The sequence below is a fragment of the Epinephelus lanceolatus genome, chromosome 17 (genome assembly GCF_041903045.1).
Source record: "Epinephelus lanceolatus isolate andai-2023 chromosome 17, ASM4190304v1, whole genome shotgun sequence".
Taxonomy (NCBI): Eukaryota; Metazoa; Chordata; class Actinopteri; order Perciformes; family Serranidae; genus Epinephelus; species Epinephelus lanceolatus.
In genome coordinates, this window is record NC_135750.1 from 18,713,380 (window position 1) to 18,727,334 (window position 13,955).

The 13,955-nt window shown below is 42.5% G+C and overlaps 1 protein-coding gene across 1 annotated transcript in view; it reads right to left on the reverse strand.

Annotated features, from left to right (window-relative positions):
- Window positions 1–13,955, reverse strand: part of LOC117248417 (protocadherin-15-like) — a 335,851-nt gene that overhangs the window by 42,703 nt on the left and 279,193 nt on the right. Inside the window, exons 26-27 of the mRNA XM_033613476.2 lie at window positions 6,865–6,974; window positions 3,080–3,220 (exon numbers count right to left, since the gene is read on the reverse strand). Coding sequence (XP_033469367.2) covers window positions 3,080–3,220; window positions 6,865–6,974 — 251 coding nt within the window. The remainder of the gene's footprint in view (window positions 1–3,079; window positions 3,221–6,864; window positions 6,975–13,955) is intronic.

Here is a 13,955-nt window from a genome sequence, read left to right on the forward strand (position 1 = left end):
CCATCCTCTGATCTCCACTGGTTAGCTAGCCTTGGCCACTATGCACTGCGCAACAGCCAGGTCGGGCGGGAGCTAACGTTGCCTAGCAGCAGCAGCAGTCATTTGGCAATAACCACCAGTAACAACATCACCACCCAAAATTGTTGCTGTGGAGACACTACCCACCCTCAAGTCTCCCACCAGGTCGCTCCGGCTCAATTTTGAGCGGCAAACCCCCTCTAATGCCTAGTAATCCAAGTAAACACTGATAAAGGGGCTCTGCGCCTCAAAACGAAGCCACATACTCACCGGGGCCACCTGGGGGGAGACTGGAGGGTGGCTACCAAGCATCACAGCCACATCACCCATCATCAAGATGGCATTATCGGCGGTAATCGCAAATGAGCGGTGCCACTAGCTATCATTGGATCCCACCTAACCTGGTGGTGCACGGTGCAGAGCGACCAAGGCTAACGTGAGGTAACCAGCGAGACTGGAGGGTGGACAGTGGGCACTATGTTTACGTACATTCAAACAGCTAGCCGGCTGTCTGCCATCAAAGCCAAGAGAAAATAAAACAAAAGGCAAGATATTTACATCACAAAACATTTCATTTCACCACTTCTAAATGAATAGCACTTTGAAATGCATGCTAAAAGGAGGCTAAAAGGAAAGGCCTCTCATATTTCACCTCTTTTTTTGTTTTTCTTTAAAAATGAACTGCTTAGCTACTGGTTGATGGGTGTAGGGCAACTGAAAGCAAAATTAACCGAAACTGATATCACTACTCTGCATACAAAAGGTGACATTAGTCTGTCATTAGTCATAGTCTGACATTTGCCATTAGGGAAACCAGAAAACTGACAAGACAGCTTCAAGATGCTACTTGCCAGATAACACATTAAATACACAACCTGATATTTACCGTACAACAACAACATACAATTATGAACCCTTTCTGCCACAGAGCTCAATGGCTTCTTCCGATCTCATGCCCTCTTGTCTTTAGCCGTTTGTTTGCTGTCCTCACTTTTGTTTCTCTTCTCGTGCACTGAGATTAACTGGAATCAGAGTGATTTCATTCACCGTCAGGCTCTAATGCCAATTCAACATGCTGAATTGCCGCCTCTCCCCCAAAATAGCAGACAAGGGCCGACTAGTGCCAACAATGTGGGACACGCCACCAAAACTAGGGCGACAGACGCTCACTGACGGCCTGACATTGACCAAAGGCCGATCATTGGCTTGGTGTGTCAGGGCCCTAAGAGAAATCTGTCTGACATATCAGTCCAGTAATGCTCTGATAATTTAAACTGGATGAAGAGAAGACAGTTGTTCCCTGTCATGGAGTCCTGATCTGCAGTACAGTAGTGACAAAAGAAACACTTTCTCTACACTCGGCCAAAAGGAGATGTCAGCCTGTAGACGCCAGGGAAGCTCTCTCCCTTGTGTGTGTGTGAGAGAGGAAGTCCTCTACTTAACATCTATCAGGTAAGTGATGTGTGTGTGTGCCTGAGTATTGTGCACTTGTAATTGCCGTCATTAGTATGTGAGAGACAGTCAGTGCAAGACGGAGAGAGGCAGGTAGAGTAGGTCATTGATTATTCATTGGTAGCTCAAATAGATCGAGTGAGGGGTATGAACCCAATGTGTCGTTAGCACTTCATCATTTCACAAAACTTTTGTCAGTTAACTGTCCACAAACAAGCCTAATGATGCTCCAGCTGAAGCATGGCCGTCAAAGAGTGCAGTCTGAAGGTCTCAGTGTAGTTCAAACTAAGTGCTTCTCAGACAATCAAACAGCGTCTCAAACCTCCTCTCTGGCCGCAAGTGTGTTTGACAATTTATGCAACTTTCTGAAACAGAAAATCTGACAATCATGCCCAATTTATGATTGGTACAAGGAAAAGCAAGTTGAACTTCTCTCTCTAAGTAGCACCTCCGTCATGAATCCCTCTAAGAGGAGAAAAGATGCACCATTATCCTCATTTATGCAACTCATCACGCCCAAACTCAGCCAGCAAGAGGTCGTGATAATGTGACCACCATCGGCTGGCACAATCCAGTTCCAAGCACACTGAGGCCTTCAGAATGTGAACACACACAGTTTGCTATGATTAATGTTTCCTCACCCACCCTCGTTTGGAGGGCGGTCTGGCTAAATTAAAACAAATGGGCTATTTCTGATGATTAGACCCCTTGCGATGAATTCGGACACATAAAGTTGGTTAGGATTTATGAGATGCTGCTTTGACGGCAGGGATAAATCATATTTTTAAGGTTATTTTTTAATAGACATCATGACTGACAGATCAGAGTCAAATCTGCCGATGCATATATTTCATATTTCTGCCTGTTCACATTGAACTTTTCAGAGTACTGGCAGTCTCGCAGTGACAGGTCTACACAGAGCTATAGCGCCCTGCGGGTGGAACGGAGGGTGGTCAAATATTAACCACATTTAAAAAGCACTGAGTAATTCCACAAATGAATAAAAATAACTGCCGGCACTGCAATGTAGTTACTCAAGTAATATGACAACTCATCTTAGCCTGAATGTATGAAAAGGCCGTAACGGTCAAATATTTTAAGACAAACAAGCAGACAAGAGAAAACCGCAAAATACAGTATGTCCTTAGTCAATTTAAAATCAGCTCTTGGTTGAATGGAGTGAGACACTAAATAACCCAACACAGGCTGCAGCAGACCTGCCACTAATTATACAAATGGATCAGAGTGGTGAAAAAGGCAACGGTGCATAACGCATACAGCCGTACACCCTGTGACACAATGTTTCCCTGGTTTTGATCCAAATCTGCAGCCTAACAGTGCAGGTAGCACAGATATATTAAATTAAATGTAAAAGGCAGAAGTGAGCATGTAATAATCCACACATATGTACAAAGATATAACGTGAAACAAACACGAGGGATACAAATATAGACATCCTACACCTGTATTCAATCATAATCTGTCACACTGAGGGATTATTAAGATTAAATATAAATGGAGCATCTGGAATCATATGAAACAGAATTTCATCCTTGATTCCTACAACACAACCTCCACATTCACCCATTTATTGGATGCTATGTCTTACTTTTAGAAGGCACACGCAGGTTGGACATGACAATCACCATAGAGTCTGCCTGGACCCGGAGGACGTAGCTGGTCACATTTTCATAATCCAGAGGTTTAGCTGTGGAGATGACGCCTGTCTTGTTGTTCACCTGAAAATGACCTAGACAGAAACAAAATCAGAGCATGTCAAAGAGTGAGGAGAAAAAAGACAAAACGAAGACATTAGTAGCAAACCCAGACAACATTTCTATGTGGGGCCTTTGTGGGGTGTAAATGGGCTGAGTGTCCACAGGTTCTACAGTGGTGCCATGCTGATTGCCAACATGGTTGATTTTACCCAAGTGAGCTCCAGATAAGATCCTCATGTTGGGCCCATACCAACTTGGTACCCAGGTAGCCCTAGTATTACCCATGCATGGACCATTTGGGTGAACCCATCCACGTGGGCAACTGGCATGGGGCCATTATTGAACCCATGGACAATCCCACATACTGTAAGACCCATTTATTACCCACATGAGCCCCACATGCAAATGTTGCCTAGGGAGTGGATGGAAGCACTCGTTAGTTGCATGGTACTGTACATAAAGTTCTGATCAGAGCTGTATGTCTTTGTTTGCACTCTTGGCACCACACATCTGATCAAATGTGACTCAGCAGGTCTAACAACTGAATGCATTCATACTGTTCTCTCTTCGTGGCCAATTGGTCTTTAAATGTCGAGCTCTATAGAGCCTTTTTAGCACCTTTCACACAAAGACGCTGCAACAATGTTGAGTTAAATTAGCCGGATCCCCACACAGGTGTGAACCTTTTCTCAACATGTGCTATAGAAAAATTTAAAGTAGCAGTCTGACGTGGTGGCAAGTGAAGAAAAGAGCACCCGTTGGACAGTATAGAAATCACCTAAAAACTACCTGAATTCTAATGGAGGCTGTGTAATTGGTGGATTTTAAAGTGCTCTTTTGCAGGAAAAAGACTGTCGAGTTGGAGCAATGACAAAGGAAATATCACAGAAATACATCTGGCAGATTTTTTTCCCCCCCTTTCAATGGCACGGAAGGAACCTAACTCCACTGTGGCCATGTAAAAAGGCCATACTTCAGAATGCTATTGCTTTTCCTGAGAATATTACTGCTGGGGGCCTGGAGGTAGATTTATAGCACTTTTATTAGGTGTTGAGCCTGCGATTTCCAGCAGCAGCATCTAAGGAAAAGTGACTCGAGCTCATGTTTCCACATGCCACAGACCACTACAGGACCACTTGAGGTGCATGGTGGGAAGGGGCTACTGATGGACAGCTTCCTACTACTCCCTTCGCCATAGGCAGCACTAGGGCATCAGATATGGGGACAATCAAAGTGCTCCTGGTGGCCACTCTGACTCTGGTGTTCTCTCTTTACGATGGTGTAATTATGTTCTTCACACTTTCAGGGGCAAATTAAGAATCAGATTGCATAGCTTTTGAGGCTGAGACAAAAAGAAACAGTCATTCTCAAAGCACCTGCAAAGGGTGAAATGCACCCCTAACTGCGCTTCCAAGCAAAGACGTCTCAGTGCTCCTGTCCTACTTGCAAATATTTAAATGAGATAATATGCATACATTTGGTGCATCGGTCCCTGACTATGTAAATTAGCCTAATTGCAAAAACAGTCCAATTCACAAGGATCAGCGCTAATAGCCGCACGCAATTACAGGGAAATTATTAGCGTCTTCAGAGAGTCAGTGGGAACTGAGGCGCGTTTATAAGGGGTGTCGTACCAAGACTTTCCAGTAATAATGGCAGCAGTGTGAAGTGTTTGAGAAGCCTGTGAGGCATCGAATGATTTTTCCCCCCCCTTTTGTCATCCGCTTCAACTCACGTCATCTTCTTTGACAGTCTTAAGGTGTGTGTTTGAAAACACCAACAGCACTGACAGACTGGGATATTAACTCACAAATACAGTCTCTCTGTCTGTCTCATTTAAATTTCTTACCTGAAGTTTTGAGGGATGCCTTTGCACCCCGTCGATCAGGACCTGTAGCTCGCTGACTCAAAAATTTCAATTATTTTCTCCTCTCTGCTGTTGTTCTGCTTAAAGTGTTCTTGGCACAAAGGCAATATTTATATTTTGCCACATGGAAAATTGCAATAAAAGCAAAAAAGGGCAAATTGCACACAGCTGCAAAACGTATTCGATGTGTTTGCACTGTAATATAATTAGGACAACATCATTGTGATTTGGACCTTGAGACTGGGAGATAGCAATTGCAAGTCATGTACAATTCATAGCGCTAACAGCTGCATTCCATTCTTTGTGAATTTGCCAGTCACTGTGAAAAGCACTGTGCAGCAACAAGTACGTCAAAACTGACTACTTCTGCACAAAGACGGTACAAACAGTACCTATAGCTATGACGTGCATCCTGCAATTTCCAAAACAGTCTGATGGGCAAATTTCCTTACTGTGATGAAAATCTGGTTTGTGGCTTTGTAGAAGATACACTGGCACAAACATATGTTTACCTTTTGTAGAAAAATACATAAAGGACATGGAAAACAGGGCTTTGTATTTCAAACACAGAGCTTGTGTTAGAATTTGACTGAGTGTACACTCACTGGCCACTTTTAGGTAGACCTGTTTAACTGCTTGTTAACGCAAATAGCTAATCAACCAATCACGTGGCAGCAACTCAATGCATTTAGACATGTAGCCATGGTCAAGACAACCTTCTGAAGTTCAAACTGAGTATCAGAATGAGGAAGAAAGGTGATTTAAGTGACTTTGAACGTGGCAAGGCACTGCCATCTCTAGGGTTTACAGAGGATGGTCCGAAAAAGAGAAAATATCCAGTGAGCATCAGTTCTCTGGGTGAAAATGCCTTGTTGATGCCAGAGGTCAGAGGAGAATGGCCAGACTGGTTCAAGATGATAGAAAGGCAACAGTAACTCAAATAACCACTGGTTACAACCAAGGTCTGCAGAAGACCATCTCTGAACCAACAACACGTCCAACCTTGAAGCAGATGGGCTACAGCAGCAGAAGACCACACCAGGTGCCACTCCTGTCAGCTAACAACAGGAAACTGAGGCTACAGTTCACACAGGCTCACCAAAACTGGACAATAGAAGACTGCCTGGTCTGATGAGTCTGGATTTCTGCTGCGACATTCAGATGGTAGGGTCAGAATTTGACGTAAACAACATGAAAGCATGGATCCATCCTGCCTTGTATCAACGGTTCAGGCTGGTGGTGGTGGTGTAATGGTGTGGGGGAGATTTTCTTGACACACTTTGGGCCCTTAGTACCAACTGAGCATGGTTTAAACACCACAGCCTACCTGAGTATTGTTGCTGACCGTGTCCATCCCTTTATGACCACAGTGTACCCATCTTCTGATGGCTACTTCCAGCAGGATAACGCACCATGTCACAAAGCTCAAATCATCTCAAACTGGTTTCTTGAACATGACAATGAGTTCACTGTACTCCAATGGCCTCCACAGTCACCAGATCTCAATCCAATAGAGCACCTTTGGGATGTGGTGGAACGGGAGTTTCTCATCATGGATGTGCACCTGACAAATCTGCAGCAACTGTGTGATGCTATCATGTCAATATGGACCAAAGTCTCTGATAAATGTTTCCAGCACCTTGTTGAATCTGTGCCGCGAAGAATTAAGGCAGTACTGAAGGCAAAAGGGGTCCAACCCAGTGCTAGCAAGGTGTACCTAATAAAGTGTCCGGTGAGTGTTGGGAAATGAAATATAATTTGTAAAAATTGACTTAATTGACTGTAGGGTATATGATCTGCAGCACATACCTAGCTCATTTCCCGCCACAATGGAGTAGAAGATGGTTTGATTGATTGCAGCAGCTAGAATCGTTCCCACCGGTGTACCAAATGGAGCCAGCTCGCTAACTGGAGGAAACCTGGGAAGACACAGAGCACACATCATAAGACAGACGGTATTGAGATTTGAGAGATTAGTACAACTACATATCACAGGTATAGGTATAAAAATGGTTAGGATGAATGCAAGGATTGCCACAGAAGCTACAGTATATCTACTGTATGTAGAAAAAAGAAATGTTTGGAATAAAGTCAAACTGATTAAGTCAGGATTGATTTCAATCACTGAATTCTCACATTCAGAACAGAAAATGATTTGGTATGGAACTGTCTCAGTACAGAGCAGGTATTAATTACTGTGATTGTGTAAATGTTTGGTAAGTAATTCAATCATTTTTTGTAATAATTCATAATATCCTGGAAGGAACCATCTGCCCGAGGCAAAGCTTTTGCCCAGCAGTGACATTTAGTGGTTTTGATTCTGAATATATGTATTTATTATTAAAAAAAAAATCATGTCCCAGCTTTTCCCCTCTTAAAGGGAAATTTTAGTTTATTTCAACCCGTCTCCTATCGTCCTAAATTTGGTTCAAGTGACTAGTGACATACAGATAATAGTTAGCATGTTAGCTGTTAGCCCAGATACAGCCGTAGCGTCAGACCTGTTAAAACGTAATTGAACGGGCATCCCTTCAAGTGCAAAGTTAGTCCACTAAACAAGCTTTGTTTTCCACAAAGACCACCTCATATCGTTAGGATAAATGTCAGAGAACATATAGAAAACGACATGTAAACGTGTTGTCTTACTTTACCGGTGTGCTGCCATGTTTGTTTATCATCTAGCTCTGCTTTCCAAAGCGCGGCCGAAATATCGCGAGAACAAGCAGCAATCTCATAGCGTGCCTGAACAAGCAGCAACAGCTGGAAGGCAGAACCGGACGGTCGCCTGAACGGAGGAGGAGGAAGAGAGAGAGAGAGGCGCAGCAGGTAACGTTAGAGGACGAGAGAGGAGGAATGGCTGCTGGAAGGCTGCGTAGCTCTGGAGATTGGTGGTGTACCTGTGAATGCTGTGCCCCAGTGCCCACAGAAGAGGAATGCCTCTGTTGCAAGGAATGGGACCGGTTGCAGCCTTATTTTCAAGGTCTGGATGTGTCTGAGGACGAGACACCTCCACCTGGAGTAGTATCCAGCTGGGTTTTATCTAGAGCTGGCGAGATATATTTCGGCTGCGCTTTGGAAAGCAGAGCTAGAGGGATAAACAAACATGGCACCACACCGGTAAGGTAAGACAACACATTTACATGTCGTTTTCTATATGTTCTCTGACATTTATCCTAACGATATGAGGCGGTCTTTGTGGCAAAAAAGCTTGTTTAGTGGACTAACTTTGCACTTGAAGTATGCCCGTTCAATTACGTTTTAACAGGTCTGATGCTACGGCTGTATCTAGGCTAACGGCTAACATGCTAACTATTATCTGTATGTCACTAGTCACTTGAACCTAATTTAGGACGATAGGAGACAGGTTGAAATAAACCGAAATTTCCCTTTAATAATTCACTGTTTGAGTGGGAGTCTTATTGTCCAGTTCGTATTTTTCAAATCTGCTTTGAATTAAATAGAAGTTTCAAAAAAAAAAAATCGTATTTATCTCTGTAAAAGTGTTTAACAACAGCCAATTATTGTTCCACTGATTTTGTTTTGCTTTGATTTCTTTTCTTTTTTTTCAGTGGTTTTACCATTCACTGTAACTTCTCTCTCGTCTCCAGATAACAATACTGCACATTATTTTTTCCTCTCTGGTAAATGAATAAGTAAACGATTTTCCTCTGAGGAAGCACATCGTAGTTTGTGGGGAAAAAAAGCCTCATAAATAAATAATCTGCAACAGCCTGGACCGATGCCAAATCTCCCCACACATCCAATAATAACTACATAGTGAGGATAAGAACACACAAAGGACTGAGTGTGGGTTAGGTGCATCAGCAGCAGTAACGCCGGCTTTGTATCTGAGCGTGGTGGCGAGGACAGAGCCGAGCTATGAAGCAAAGCTCTCATTTTTTCTGCTCAGCCTTTGCTTCGACTCTCGACCATGGTCTGGAGCTTTTGGTAGTGACCGCAAGAATGAGACTGAAGATTCAAGCAGCTGAGATGAGGTTTCTCTGCAGGGCGGCTGGTCTCACTCTACGTGATAAAGCGAGGGGTTCAGCGGTTCAGAAAAAAAACCCTCTGTATTGAGCTGCTGCTCCTTTGTATTGAGGCGAACCAGCTGGGCTTGTTTGGGCTCTGAGTGAGGATGCACCCTGACTGCTTTCTTCTGAGGGGGTGGGACTTACTGGGAGGAGACAGCAGGGCAGGACCTACATATTAGGGAAGAATTAGATCTCTCAGCCCTCCTCAGAGTGCTGTGGTTTTCACAATGAGGGAGCTGGAGGAAGTTGTTGGGGTAAAACGTGTTTGGGCTGCTCTAATTCCCCAATTTAACTCTGACCAAAATGAGAAAATGAAGGGAAAATGCTGAGCTCATTTATCCATTTATTCCTATTTATTGTGAATATAATGTTCTTTAAGACATTTTCACCCAGACTATTTTATTACCAGATAAAAGAAATTATCCATATAAAAGATTTGATAGTAAATGCAGCATGGATTGTTTTGTGAATGTTTTCTCCCCTGATAAGTGAGACTTTGCAACAGCTAATGACTAGGCTTGACTATCAGGCGTACAAGCGGGTAATTATATCCAGCAGATATGATTGTCACCACTCTCCACAGGAATTACTGCCGCCATAAATAGCAGGGAACCCTGTCTTGGCGGTGTGTCGGCGAGGGCTGATTTAAGCTGATAATGTCTTCTCACTGTGACACCCCTCTTGTGATACTGTGGCTGCTTTCTCACTTATTCTCTCATCTCCTCATATGAGGTGTGTGCGTATGCGATTGTGCACGCACGGTGGTATGACTTCTACTGCAGTTTTCATTTAAAGTTTGACTATTATTCACAGCAGTGGTAAAAAATCTGTGACAATGTTGTGGGAGTAATACTCAAACCTAATCTGTGACAGTCAGATTCTATTTTACAGTCAATGTCAGCATTACGTGGTGATTTGGGGGAAAATGCTATCATGGCAGTCAAAGTTATAAACATGGACTAGATGCCTCCAGCCTCCATGTTTATAACATGGCATTCAGCGTCTACTCTGCTGACCCCTCAGTTTTAACACATGAATACAGTGAATACAATAGCTGGCACCCCCACTGGTGAAAGTAATTGGAGGCAGATATTGTGATCTTTAAGAGGCTGTGGTGCGCTCATTTTTTAAGCTAGCAGAAAAATAGTGGCATCTTGTAAAAGTAATGTCAGCCATGTCGACCATGTCAGCAGAGCTTGTCTAGAAGAAGGATAAATAACGCTCCAAATTAAGTATAAATTTTGCCCAAGGGAACATCTGCATGGCCATTTTCAAAGGGGTCCCTTGAGCTCTCGCCTGAAAATGGGTTTCGTGGAACACAAGTTTCCCCTCTACTTCACAATATTTCAGGGTATTGTTGCGATAGCGATATTCTGGACGATATGACACATTACTGAAAAAAAATGTTACTATTAATTTAAGAACATAGAATTGCAACAAACAGTTGACCTTCAAATATTCTGTAAAAACTTGACAAATGTTATCTCTAATTTCTTTAGTTTGTGAACAACAGTAACTCAGAGTGAGATTCAGATTCTGTATACAATATTAATAGTTCAACAATATAAATTTGACCACAAATTACACATTTAAACAGCTCCCAAATACAAAAAAATGTCCCCTGGGATCTATATATATATAAATCAACAGGTGATTTCCTTCTTTTAACAAAATCCTAAATGATTAATGTTTTTTTTCTCCACCTGGACCTTTATGCTCTGCCATTTCTCCTCTAATCATCACGCTGTAACCTGTGACAGGCTGTTATGATACCAGAACTGTCGCACATTCACATGTATGTAGTTTTTTGTCAAGCCACGAGCGTCAAGTAGGTGTACATGACCAAAGGTTTATGACAAAACAAAACTTTACGACCTCGACTCCGTGCGCATGGCGAGAGAGGAGACAGAGAGACGCTGTGCTGCTGCCAGAGGAGCCGCTGAATGAGTTCCCTCTGAGCAGCAACTCGCTAAAAGAGTCTGAGAAGTCCAGGGCTGTTCATAAAACATTCAGAACGCCACAGTTTATTCCACACTACTGAAGCTGCTCCTCTTTTTGGAACTACCGCGGAGTCTGTAATAATTTCGCTTTCACCCATGCTTCTTGTTGCCGTATCACGATATGAGTTTTTTATATCATATTTAAGCAATATCACATGAGAGGGAGTGATGTTGTACTGTATATCTTCATGGCTGTGATTCGGTGCGGCCTCGTGCCTATGACCGAATCACAGCCGTGACGATATACAGTATAACGTCACGACCTCGAGTGTGATATTGCTTTTATACAACAGTTCAACAACAGCTTAAACAGCAATGTAATGTTAACAAAAGGCGATGAAATAAATTATTTAAGAATGTTATGTAGCTCCGCAAAAAAAAACAGTTCCCCCGGTCTGTTGCCAGGCAACGCAGCACACACGCCAGGAACTCACAAGCTACTTTGTATTTACATTGATCTGCAACTGTGTAATCCAGTTTGGTTGATGAAACGTTGGCAAAAGCCTAGTTTCCAGTAGATGTTTTGTTCCTTCTTTTCAATGTGCTCCTTCAAATTAAAACTATATATTTGTCTTTTTTAAGGGTAAGGACAACCAGCCTCGTTGGGGAACAATGAATTGTCTATCATGTAAAGATACATAAAGCATTAAAACAGGATTGTTGTGGAACTCGAAATATTTACTCTGATGGTAGAGGTCTACGCACAAAAAATAATTAGTAATATTAATAAATAAATTAAATAAGAAAACAAGGTATATCATTTTGTGAATCCTTCACTTTCCATATTAACATAATCTTCAACTGGCCTACTGTACATGCTTCAATAGCACTGGCAGAGTCATGGTCTAGGTGTGCCACCCCAAGATTTCAGTGGCCCCATCTGGTCACTCCTATGAAATATTTCTGGGGGTGAGACTGCATAATTAATAAAACTGTTCAAAGAACAAAAACGTGATCAGCCTAAGAGTTGACTGGTATTACATAGGTTTGCAGTTGTGGGTGGTTTTCCAGTGTGGTGAAGACTGGGAAGAACTTCATTCATACAGAAACAGAGGAGTGAAAGGATACACAGGTGTTGCGACAATAAATGATACTATCTACGCTGCTCACTGGAGTAAAACAACACTAAGTTTTTAGAGAGTTGGCAGGTATAACAGTCACTGTACAATATAGTGTACGTTCTTGAAGGACGTTAGAGTGAAAAAGATCTGTCTATCCATCCCGGGGGCGACAGTTGCTGTCCATGGAGACAAACAATCCCCAAGGACATCTCAGAATGAGAATAATTCTGGAGACTTTGAGCCACGGACAGACGGTGAAATAACATACCATCCTGAGAGATAATATTGCTGAGAGTGGGCTGCAGCTAATCCCACATGTTCACAAAACCTTTCACAAAAAGTGCACTGCTGTTATTGACACGTTAATAATGTGTTGTTTGGATATTACTGAATCAGTTCCGTTCAGTTTCCCTCTAGGTGTACCGTTGGCCTGTCACTGAATAATTGCCGTTTCTGTGGCATCCGGGAGCATGAAGCCACGCCATGCTCCACAATGATGGGAACCAATTCATTAATGTGGCCTTCACATAAGTAGATTACCCATTTGGCTGGGGAACAGGCCGACAACAACAGAGGCAAGCCCTTGAACAATGTGAGCACGGTGAGGCTCAACATGTGACTCTAAATCAGTAATATAAATGTGCCACTCATTGGAACCAAGGGTGACACAATGGTTGTCACTAAATCTATATGCCTTTCACTTTTAATAGACTTCTCAGCAATCTAATGTCTGTTGTGGAGATTAACAGCCCAGAGGTGGGGGTGTCACGGGCCAGATGAGACTGTTTTCAACACACACTAACAACTCTCTTGCTGCTAAGCGGCTGTGGTGGAGACTAATGCAAGTGTGCATGTATGTTTTAAAGCACAGACTCAACTGGTATATGACTATTCAACTACTTGCTGTAAAGGCCACTGCTCAACAAGGTTGGAGCCTTTTGATAAAACCGTAAGTGGCCGCTGCGATGTTGACACGAGAAATGAGAGTGGATTTATTGAATTGCTTCTCTTTATTTGGTCAATGTATAAATATGATTATCCAACAAATCATCTATTGTTACTACTGTCTGCTGTACTTGCAAACACTGAGAAAGTGTAGCATTTCTGAAGCCTGAAACAGGTTTTTCTGCTCACCCAATTCTTGAGATTTATTGCAGCCAGGACAACAAATTTGGGCCTCAGTGTGAAGCAGAGGTAGAAGCAAGCACCAACGCTGCCAGCTGAGTTTTATAGCTTAAAAGAAAACCTTGAATTAAGTCAAAAATACCCCCAAAATACTTGTTTTTGCGCCTGTCTGTGTTATTAATGAAACATTCACTTTCAAAATCACTGCCCGACCACATATAAATTGTGCCATCAGTCACTTAAACCCCAAATTCATCTAGAAAAACCCAATGGGCCTTGTGCAAGAACATTTTCATATTGTTTTCTGACATCTCTCTTATTTTTCCGAGATCTGGTCGTACATGTGTTCCCAGCCCAATTTACCAAACTCTCTTAACTGCACAAACTTAAATAGCTCAATTCAATCTGATTAACACCACCTGTTCATGAGGAGGTTTGCATTCATGAGATTTGATCATTAGCATACTTAACACCTTCAGATTGCTATATAGGGTGAATGGGGCGGAACCCGTCACCCGTTAACATAAAAATGTTACCTAAGAGTAAGAAGAACTCCACACCTTCAGCAGATGAAACTTGTAGTGAAGAGATTGACAAGACCTTTGAAGCAAATGCGGCTTTCTAAAGATTCTAAAAGCTGTCCATGATGGAAAGAGATAGATGATAGATAGATACTTAATATA